At 50.8% G+C, this 11530-nt stretch overlaps 1 protein-coding gene across 1 annotated transcript; it reads right to left on the reverse strand.

The window, feature by feature from the left end:
- Nucleotides 1–659: 659 nt before the first annotated feature.
- Nucleotides 660–11288, reverse strand: Wdr73 (WD repeat domain 73). Its single transcript, XM_021663226.2, has 8 exons — nucleotides 11197–11288; nucleotides 10683–10750; nucleotides 10411–10499; nucleotides 8921–9009; nucleotides 8330–8394; nucleotides 3419–3583; nucleotides 2723–3088; nucleotides 660–1256 (listed from the first exon to the last, which is right to left on the reverse strand). Exons 1-8 carry the CDS (start codon nucleotides 11235–11237, stop codon nucleotides 1024–1026), a joined length of 1116 nt encoding a protein of 371 aa, XP_021518901.1. The 5' UTR covers nucleotides 11238–11288; the 3' UTR covers nucleotides 660–1023.
- Nucleotides 11289–11530: the final 242 nt, after the last annotated feature.

Consider the following 11530-nt stretch of genomic DNA (forward strand, 5'->3'; position numbering starts at 1 on the left):
ACACAGTACATCTGTATTTCAAAAACAAAAGGTAAAATAAAAATAAAATTTACTTTAAAAGGTTTTTCTTATCCCCAAATATTTAAGTGTTGTGAACGCAAGTCTACTCCTTACTCATTACTTGAAGCCGCAACCCCCAGTGTGACCATATTTGGAGTTGGGGCTCTAAGAACTAAAGTTTTTTTGTTATGTAGATGAGTGCTCTATCTGCATGTACACCTGGTGCTAGGAGAGAGCATCATAGTTTAGATGGTTGGGAGCCACCATGTGGTTGCGGGGAATTGAATCAAGACCTCTGGAAGGGCAGACCAGTGTTCTCAACCATGAGCCATCTCTCCTGGCCCCGGAATTAAGGTTAAATACGGTCATAAAGATGGGACCCTTATCCAACAGTGAGAAGGCAGAGCTCACTCCAGTCAGCACAAAGAGAGGACATTCGTGTGGCCTTCAGCCAAGCAAAGACACCTCAGAATGAGCCCACTGCCAGTACTCCTAGTGCCCACACTCACAAGTGTGGGCACACAGACGTGGATACACACACACACAGAGGAAAAACTCAAAAACACGTAAAAACAGTTAGGACATAACTCAGTGTAGCAGGCCCTGGGTTTAATCCCATGTACAAAAACTAAGTAAGTAAACACATAAACACACTGCTATTTGCTTGTTACTGGCATTTTTTTCAATGTTTATTGGGCCTTAGACACTGCTTCCTTTTGTGAGAAAGCTCACGCCCACATTCACGCTCCAGCTCTCCTGATTCCACGATGCTGTGAAGACAGGAACACAGCACTGCCATTCACACTTGGAGCGGCGGGGCCATGCCATGCGCCCCACCAACTGTCCTCAGGCGCCTTACTTGTGGCACTCCCCACAGCCCTGGGGGGTAGTGACTACCACCCTAACGTGACAGGCAAGGAGAAGGGATGGGAAGGGCAGGCTAACTTGGCCTTGGTAGACCTGTGGTCACCCGCTCAAGCAACTGCTCCTCTTCTCAGAGGCCCACGAGGGCAACTGATGCTGTCAACAGGCCTGCAGGTCCACCCAGTCCCACACATGCAGAGAGGCATCGCTTGCTGCTGATAACAAAGTTCTGGATTTGCAAGGGTGCCAGGTGTGGGCGGTGACCAGAGGGGCAGAGTCAACCTCATTTCCATCCAGGAAGATGTGGCCTTTGTGAGTGAAGAGAGGCTCCGCTTGGGTTTTCTTTCCATCCCACGATGTGACATCATAGATTTGCACTGTCCCGTCAAAGCCTGGAAAAGAACGAGGAAAAGAGGAGCATGACCCCACATGCCTCACTTTATAAGACACCCAGAGGCCACCCATGGAGAAAGCTGTGCCTGCACCCCCCGTCTCCATGGGCACTGAGGGTAACTATCGCACATCACAGTGTATGAGAGGATATGCATCACACACTCAGGCCTGAGGCAGATGAGTGTGTGTGTCCATGTGGAGGGCAGAGAGGGAAGCCTTAGGTATCACTTGTCAGGCACACTGCACCTTGTTTGTTATAGTCTTTTCATTGGCCTGACACTCACCAACTTGGCCATGCTGGTCGGTCAATGAACCCTGCCTGTTTCTGTGTCTCTGGTGCTATAATTATAACATGCCACCATGTCCAGCTTTCTTCCCCCAGACCCAAGACACTTACTATGTAGCCCTGGCTGACCAGGAAAACACAGACACACACACATACACACAGACACAGACACACACTCTGTTTTTACATACAAATTATTTTTCAATATAATATACATATATTAGTGTTTTTTTTTTTTTTTTTTGTTCCTTGGTTTTTTTGAGCCAGGGCTTCTCTGTGTAGCCTTGGCTATCTTGGAACTCACTCTGTAGACCAGGCTGGCCTTGAACTCAGAGATCCACCTGCCTCTGTCTGAGTGCTGGGATTCAAGGTGTGCACCATCACTGCCCAGGCACATGTTGGTTTTTCAAGACAGGGTTTCTCTGTGTAGACTGTCTAGTATTTCTACACGGGTTCTGGGGATCAAACTTAGGCCCTCATGCTTGCTAGCTTTAGTGAGCTATGCCCCCAACTTTAGCATGTGTCAACTTTAGTCCTCATAACAGAGGACTAAACTTTCAAACCTTTTCAAGCTACTCAAGTTCAGCCCCTCCACCTGTGGTCTCAGCAGACGGCCTGTCTTTTCTTTAGAGTGTCACCCTCTTGTCCATCTATCCCTATGCCACCTGCTGTCTTCCTGTTCTCTCTTGCACAATGTTTCTTCTCTCTTTCCGGATCCTGAAACGCCCCTTTTGTGCTTGCAACAGACCTTTCTCACTGGATCCTAGATGCCCCATTGAACATGTCCTCAAAATGAGACTCCCCAGGCTTTAGGAGCCTGCTGTCGTGGCTACAGCTAGACATACCAGCAGCAAGCAGCTCACAGAGATGCCGTTGGGTACCACCTCTGGCTGTTCTGGATCTTACTGTCTACAAGTCTCTCGATACGCTGAACCTGTTACACTTGTAAGGGCCACTGCTGGCAGCTGCAAGTTCAGTGACCGGGTGGGAGGGTCCCAACTTTGAGGAGCCCAGAGACCAAATTGGTGTTCCAGCAGGCAACCCGAACTTTTGCAGCCAGGTTAACTACGGGCTGCAGATTCCTCCCCAGGCACCTACCATCCCTGGGAGAGAGCAGTAGAGAAACAGACATCTCCCTGGGAGAGAGCAGTGGAGAAACAGACATCTTCTCAACAGTACCTGAAATAGCCAAGCAGTTGTCCAGGCCCGGAGCCCACGTCACCCGCAGCAGCTCTAGGTCAGGGCTGGGTCTGGAGACTGGGCACTGGGCTGAGCTCACAGGCTGACAGAGATTCCGGGGGTCAAAGAGACAGAGCTGGCCATGTGAGCCAAGGCTGGCGATGCAGGGCGCAGGGCCTTGGCCCCTGTCCCTGACTTCTGCACACCATCTTTCCGGACTACAGCCAGGGCTGGGGCTGACGGTCTCCGATGGTGCCCACTTCTGGCGGGTGTCCACAAGCCCCAGCCGACCTGAGGTGCCACAGAAAGCAAAGGTGTCTGCGTCTAGGACCTGAAGGCTGCTCAACGGCTCGCTGTCACTTGTACCTGTAAGATGACAGAGGGCAAAGAAGAAACGGTGCTGGAGCCAGGCGGGTCTGGCAATGCGGCAGCACTGGTGGGCTGCGCCAGGCCCCGGGGGAACGAGTCACGCTCACACCTTTCCCTCCATCTTGCCGGTCTATTCTGCTGGGCAGGCGCTGGGTCCCGGAGGCTGGGGTTTGCTCCATAAGCCCCAGGGCAGGGTTTCCCTGCACCTGGCACAAAGGCTTGAGCAATGGCTCACGGGTGGTGGTGATGGTAGGGGGGGACCCGAGTGTGTGTGTGTGTGGGGGGGGCAGGCTGGGGCAGCCAGCAGGGGGCGCACTGTGGTGGTACCTGAGCTGTATGTGATCTTCAGGGATTCTACATCCACAGTCCTCAGGCCACTGAGCCGAGCCCCGTGGAGGATCCCAGGTGCCGCAGAGGAGAAGACGGACACCCGAGGCCAGAGACTCTCCTCTTTGTCCTGTGCATCAATGGTACTGACAGCTTCAATGACATCTGAAGGAAAGGGGAAGAGGCCAAAGCACAGAATGTCAGTGAGGGCTGGCTGGCAACCTTCCTTGACATTTAGAAGGTCAGGGGAGAGAGAGCGCTAGGGCTGGTGAGACAGTGCTGAGGCAAAAACACTCTGGGTTTTGTTCACATTTTGAACCTGCCAGAATCACTTTCACTTTGTCTTCTGAACTATTTTTGCAAATGGGAGACAGTGAGTCATTGCAGCCATCTTGCAATCATGCCCCTGTGACTTGTCTGGTGGAGAAGAGCTAGAGGGGAAGAGGAAGGGAATGAACACGCTGCTGCTGTCAGTCACACCCCCAGTGAAAAGTACCAAGCACGAGCTCATGAACCAGTCCTGCTCCTTCCCAGATACACTCTGACCTGGCGCAGCCTGCCAGACCTGCGGCTCACGGCGGCGCCGCAGATGGCACCCATGAAAATGGAGAAACAGGGAGGGCCGCCTCTTGTACAAAATGGAAAAAAAGATGTATTTTCAAGTAGCGTAAAATTTTAGCTCAGTTTTCATTTTTAACCATCATTTACTTTGCTTATTACTGGGCACTGGGCGCGCACTGTACGGGTGCGTACTGTGGCTGTGTGGAGGTCAGAGAGCAAGCTGCAGGAGTCAGTTTTCCTGCCTACCCTGTGGGGGCGTTCTGGGATTGGGTTTAGACTGCCAGATGGTCAGGCCTGGCACCCAGTGCCTTCACCTGCTGAGCTGTCTTGCTGGACCTCTATTTTTTTTTTTTTTTTTGAGACAGGGTCCCGCCACGTAGCCTAGAGTGGCCTCAAACTCTTTTTTTTTTTAAAAAGATTTATTTATTATTTATACATCATTCTGCCGGTACACCAGATCTTACTGTAGATGGTTGTGAGCCACCATGTGGTTGCTGGGAATTGAACTCAGGGCCTTTAGAAGCACAGCAACTGTTCTTAATCTCTGAGCCACCTCTCCAGCCCCGGCCTCAAACTCTTGATCCTCCTGTCTCCATCTCCTAGTGCTGGAATGAATGTTTCAACTTTTGTTTGGTTCTCATCGCTGTAGTTTTCCTGTTTATCTCTGGCTCAGGCTGCTTGGTTAGCTAGCTGTTTCTAGTCTGTTCTAGATCATCAGAGGCTTTTCTTTAAAAAAACAATTTTTATGTGTACTGGTGTTGTGCCTGCCTGTATGTGTGTGAAGGTGTTGATCCCCCTGGAGTGGAGTTACAGACAGTTGTTACCGGCCATATAGGTACTGGCAATCGAATCCTGGTCCTTTGGGAGAGCAGCCATGCTCTTAAGTACCGAGCCATCTCTCCAGCCCCGAGGCCTTTTCACTATCGTTAAGTTTTTGGAAATAGGTCTCACTATGTAGACCAAGCTGGCCTCAAACTTACAGAGATCCATCTGCCTCTGTCTCCTGAGTGCTGGGAGTCATTTGATACTTCTCTTGATGTCACTTGTGACAGTTTGGAACAAGTCATTTGCGGAACAAACTACTGAAAAGCGAAATCTCATTTTATCCTTTGTATTTTCTTTCCCCCAAAAAGAATGTGAGAAGGACAGTGAACAGCTGATCCTGAGTGTGTGGCAGCAGGTTCCTTCCGGACAGTTCCCCTGAAGCACGAGCCCCAAGACTTCTGTCCTCCCAGGGCCACGGCTCCCTTAGGGTATTCCGTCCACACTTCTCAACACGAGCTGAGAAGCGCTTTCAGCAGATACAACACCTGAGCGTCAGGACTATTATCTGGTCTCTAGGGAGCACTGAAAGGCTATCCAGTTGAGGCCACGTCGGCAGAGCCTGCCTGGCCCTCCTGTTCTATAGTTCCCGACTCCTCTGGAATTTGAAGGAAATTCTTCTAGGACCTGCTACTCTGAGCATGGGGAGGGCTCTCAGCTGCTGGACATTTCAAAGCTTCAATGTCCGAGCACTGGCCTGGCATAGCTGAGGCCCTGGGCTCCCTCTCCGTCCAGTACTATAATAACAACATGCATACATAAAACAAGAATCCAGCCTCTTTCTCCACTCAGTACATTAGTATAGCCTCTAAAATATCCCCACCCAATATTGCAAACCAGCACATTATGATGATCAAGGAGCCAGGAGTGGTGGTATACACTTTTAACCCCAGCGCTTGGAAGCTGGAGACCAGCCTGGACTATATAAATGAGTTTCAGGACAGCCACGATTATACAGTGTGACCCTGTATCACACCTTTAATCCCAGCACTCGGGAGGCAGAGGCAGGCGGATCTCTGTGAGCTCGAGGCCAGCCTGGTGTACAGAGCAAGTTCCAGGAAAGCCAGGGATACACAGAGAAACTGTCTCAAAAAACCAAAACCAAAACCAAAGCAAAGCACCACCACCACACATAACAATAAGAAGAAAAACACCGAACTGGGATAAATTGTCAGCAATCGTTTCTAAGGGAGAGCTTGTATCCAGCACACACAAAGAACTTTTATGACTCAATGAATCCACCTGCTGGTGAAAGGTGGGTTAAAGGTCAGCATTTCACTAAATAAATGAATGGCTTCACAACCACACACGAGACGTTCAGTGCTGTTGGTGGAAAAAAGCAAATGAAAGCTACAGTGATATACAATGCTACACCTGCTGGAATGGCTGTAATACAAAAGGCAGGCTTAGGGACCAGTGCTTGCCCGGCAGGCAGGAGGTTTCATCTCTAACCACTGAGAGCTGGTGACAAATGCACGGAAAAATGGCAACCTTTGCACACTGCTAGCGGGACACAGACGAACTCACCTGGTAAACTTTTATGCATGTGTATGTGCCTGCTGAGTTTAAGGGCACCATGCTGAAGGTGCCCACGCAGGGCAGAGGGTGCCTGCTCTCCGAAAACTGGAGTAACAGGTGGCTGTGAACTAGCTGACGAGTAAACGTGCTGGGAACCAAACCTAGGCACTCTGAACAGCAGCAACAGCACTAACCACCGGGCCATCTCTCCACTCTCCGCTTTTAATTTCTTAAAACAAAACACAACCCTGTACGTTTGCCACATAATCCAGCAATATATGTCCATATCAGGATTTGTACATGAGGGCTAGGACAGACAGAAAAACCGTGCCTTACCCATACAAGAGAACAGTATCGGCAATAAAAGGGACACATTACTGATGCACGCAGCATAACATGGGTGGTCTTAGGCATTTGCTGAGCCGGCTGTGGTGCACGCCTGTAATCCCAGGAGGCAGAGGCAGGCGGCTGGAGCTCTGTCAGTGTGAGGCCAGCCTGGCCTACAAAGTGAGTCCAGGACAGTCAAGGCTACGCAGAAAAGCCCTGTCTTGAAAAAACAAACAAAACAAAACAAAACAAACAAAAAAAGCATATGGTAGGGGGCAAAGGTCAGAATCAAGAGAATATGTGAAAGGTTCCACTGATAAGATTTTTTTTTTCTGGGGCTGGAGAGATGTCTCAGGGGTTAAGAGCACTGGCTGTTCTTCTGAAGGTCCTGAGTTCAATTCCCAGCAACCACATGGTGGCTCACAACCATCCACAGTGAGATCTTCTGGCCTGCAGGCATGGGTACAAGCAGACAGAACACTGTACAAATAATAAATCTTTTTTTTTTAAAGATTTTTTTTCAGAATAGGCAAACCTACTATAGAGAAGATATATTAATAATTGCCTGGAGCAGGGTGTGGAGTGAGATTAATAATAAATGGCATGACAGAATTTATGGGAGCAATAAAAATGTTCTAAAACTGATTTATAGGGATGGCTGCAAAACTTGGCGCATTTTCTTTAGAAATCATTGACCTGTCCACTTGAAATGGATGAAGCGTATGGGAGGTAGAACATACTGCAATAAAATCATTACAAGAGCAGCAACACCGGGTGTTGGCGGCACACACCTTTGACCCCCGCCTTTAATTCGTAGCAGAGGCAGGCAGATCTCTGAGAACAGCCTGGTCTACAAGAGCAAGTTCCAGGACGGCCTGGGCTATGCAGCGAAACCTTACAGAGAAAAGCCAACAACGACCCCAGCAACAGCAAAACCTACCACATGTACAGATAAATGACGAAAGGCACTGGGAACAGCCGCACAGACAAGTGTCAAAGAGCCTGCCCAGGGTCAGGGATGAACTCAACAGAACCCCCGCCCCAGGGAAGGCTTAGAGAGGTAATGGGGGGAAGCTTTGCAGGGTGCAGCACGGGGCGGCCACTGCCTGCTCTGACGCACCTCTCGCCGGAGGAGGGAAGGAATGAATGGTTGCATCAGGCTAGAGGGACACATGCTCTGGTGCCTGCCTGACAGGGGACCATGCTTGTCCCCACAGGGGGACTTCCTACCATTCCGAGAAGGGACAGGACCTTCTCTGTGCCTCTTGGGAAGTAGCATAATCGCTGGGTGAGAGACTGTCCGTGAGCCTCCTGGTAGCTTGTATTTTCCATTCCCAGAACTAGTGCACTGTAACAGGAGGGACCTCCCTCGTCCATGCTCCCTCCTCCAAGAGCCGAGTGCTCCTGAGTGCTCAGCCCTGCCCCTGGCCCTGTCCAGCAGAGAGGTCCTGGCTAGGTGCGCTGCCAGCGGCTGGGTTGGTAAACTCCACTCTGGAAGTGCAAAGAACTGCTTTAAGGCCTGTCTGCCACACTGTGGATTCATCTTTCTTCTACAAAAGTAGACAGAAACTTGCTGTCCCCTGCCCCCTCCCATAAGTGCTTTTTTACTGGCTCAGCAGAAGGGACGAGAGTGTGTGAGTCACTTTCCTAAACGCCAACTTCCGACAACTGAGCTTTACTCACCATTGTCCTCCCCGATCTGCCACACCTGTAGGTAACTCCCCGGACGGCCACTGGTTACCAGCAATCTGTTCCGGAGACAGAAAACCTCAGTCCGGATGGAGGGACGCTCACCCGCAGCCTTTCCCCTCCAGCCCACTCAGGATCCCTGCGACCAGCAGCCCTCACTCAGATGAGCAGGCTCACCCTGCTTTAGGGACAGGATCACAGCTCAGAGAGAGCCGCGGTCTGAGCCCACACTTCCACAGGTCGTGGTGGTCACCTAGAAAGGACGCAAGTGGGAAGCCTGAGCGCGTAACCCTGAGCGAAACTCCGAGCTTCCGTAGGAGGTGTCTGTCAGCTCTGAGGCGCTTGAGAGTACTTCTCCATTCTGCACTTGGTCCCTGGAGCAACTCGACACTGTTGGCTCCACTAATCAAAACAGCTGAGAAGCTGCTGGTTTCCTCCCACGCCAAATCTGTGTGAGCCCGGTGTCATGTGCACACCTATGTCTGTATACTGAGAAGTGGGCATAGTGATAAAAAGAGGGAACACTGCAGAGCGTTTCCTGTCATCCCCAAAGAATGGAAGGTCTGGGACACAGACTGGCCATACCTGGTACCTGGCACATGCTTTAGGTCAAAGACAGATCTGTCTGAAAATCCTCCATGGCGCACTTTGAAATCCCTCTCTGGGAATAAGCCCTAAAACAGAAAGGGGTGGGCGCAATCTGTCAGCACCTGCTTTTCTTTGCTTTTTTTCCCTTTTCTAGACAGGGTCTCTCTGTATAGCCCTGGCCCGCCTGGGATTTTCTCTGTAGACCTGGCTGCCCTGGAACTCAGAGCGCTGGGATTAAGGATGAGCGCCTCCACGCTCGGCTCAGTACCTGCTTTCCATATGAATGCCTCAGCTGAACTCTAGGGAAGGAGGTCATGGGAGTCACTCAGCTGGACCTTGGCAGGACATGTAAGTGACTACATGTCCCTCTTCTTTTCCTTCCTATCTCCAAACCTTCTTCTGGCCCGTCCTCTGCCCCTCTCACTACGGGGCAAAAAGCAGTTTAGGCTTTCCTGGAGGAGTCGAAGAGGGTAAATGGTTTCACCCAAGAAACCAAGGATCACTAGCACCAAGCACTCACCCCCACTAGAAGCCCGGTGAGTCCCTCTAGCAACAAAGACCAAATGACCACGCAGCAAGCGTTCCCTCTCTCAGGCACATTCAACTCTTGTTCTTTTGTCTTCCTTCTTCTTCCTGAGGCACGTTCTCGCTGTGCAGCTCTGGCTGGCTAGCAGACATAGCCAACGGCTACACTTACCCAGCTACTGCTCACACATTCTCTTCCTCCTACTTCAAAGACTACTCCTTCTCTGCATCATTTAAATGTGCTCCCTAAGGTCTGTCTGTCCCTGCTGTCTTAATCCTCAGATCCTTCATTCCAGGTGATCTTACTCATCCACCAACCCCTAATACCCTAATGGCTCCCTCATCTAGTGTGTGTGTGTGTGTGTGTGAGATGGTATAAGGATTGAACAGAGGGCTTTGTGAGTGCTACACCACTGGGCTACTTCTCACGTGCCCGTATCTACTTTTGATTATTTATTCTATGTGTATGGGTGTTTTGCCTCCATGCATGTCTGTCTACCACATGTACACCTGGTACCCTTGGAGGCCAGAACAGGATGCTGGATGCTCCGGGGCAGTAGTTAGAAAAGCCTGTGCGCTCCCATCGCTGCAGTGTGGATGGCACCGGTGCTGAGCCCCTGAGCTGTCTCTCCAGGCCCCTAAATCTATTCTTGATAGAGTAGGATTGCCCTGTAGCACCGCCCTTGTGAACCATCTGACCTTGCTTGGCATTCGGCCCTAGGCACAGGAGCCTCCTTCCACTAGACTTTCTTTTTCTGTGTAGCCTTGGCTGTCCTGGAACTCACAGAGATCCTCTGCCTCATAAGCCCTGGGATTAAAGGTGTGCATTATCACCACCTGGCTCCTTCTCTTAGATTTTAAGGGCAGAACCAGAGTTTGTCAGAGATAGTAGCTGGTGGGTAACAGGCACTCCAGAAATGTAATAAACTGACACGTATGATCACCTTTCCTATTTAAGTTACCTGGTTTTCCTTCACAGTGAGTCTGAGAGGTAGTATCAGATGAAGAATTTCATTTTTTTTCAAACTTTCATAACCAGCGACCAAGACTCCTGAAACAAAACAGTAACCATGACAAACTGTTAAGAAATGGCGTAGGCTGCAGCTGATTTCTTCCCCATTCACTGGGCAGCCTTTTGTCAGGGAATGGAAGGCTCTCCCTAAAGGCTGAGATCTTACGAAACTCAGCCTGAGGGGCAGAAACACATCTGTTAGTGGCGGTCAAGGGATGTTACCTTTTTCACCAACCCACTCAAGGACTCGAGTGGCTCCTGAGAGGTCAAATGCATGGAAATCTTGGTACCTGCAGGACAGGGATACAAAAATCACGCTGACCGACACTCTACAGCTGACCAAGAACTCTGAGATCGCTGCAGGGTTAGCGGACCCAGGCTCTAGAGTTAGGTAGACGTGGGATTAAGTCTGCCTACTGTATATAGGACCAGGCCAGCCATCAGGAACCCAGCCTTGGCTCTCATCTGTGGAACCCTTGGGGTTCCACAAAAGTTGATTTCCCCAGGTTGGGATGAACAAGCGAATGAGAATCTGTGTTTAAGTTAACCTAGCGGCTGGCACAACATAACTGGTCATGTGCGCTAGATCAGCCTTCTTAAGCGCGGCTCTGGTCACATTACTTGCTTACAAAGGGCCGAATGTCCCTGAGCGAGAGGCCGGGGATTAGGACCTTCCGGCCGGTCATGCGGGACGCGGCCCCGCGCCCTCTCCCACCGCCCACCAAGCCCGATTTACAAGCGCAAAGACTCCACAAGCCAGTCCTCCGCGAGCTCCATAGCAACTGTGGCTTCTGCCGCTCCACTTCCGCCAGCCAGACTTCCTGGGCAGGCGCGCGCTCTCGCGAGGAGAGGGCGTGGCCTTCCGCCTAGCAGCGTCGTGAGCGCTCAGAGCTGCGCGGAAGCAAGGTTGATGCTTCCATGGGTCTGTGTGCAGAGTCCGGGCAAAAGCAGAGATTCATTGTTGGCAGCTACAACCAGGATCCGAGACATCAAATATGCCCCTGTTTAGGATCAAGTCTGTGCAGCCAAAGAGCTGTCAGTGTCCCAAAGCCAGGTACAGTACAGACTGA

Source organism: Meriones unguiculatus, chromosome 14 (assembly GCF_030254825.1).
Source record: "Meriones unguiculatus strain TT.TT164.6M chromosome 14, Bangor_MerUng_6.1, whole genome shotgun sequence".
Lineage (NCBI taxonomy): Eukaryota > Metazoa > Chordata > Mammalia > Rodentia > Muridae > Meriones > Meriones unguiculatus.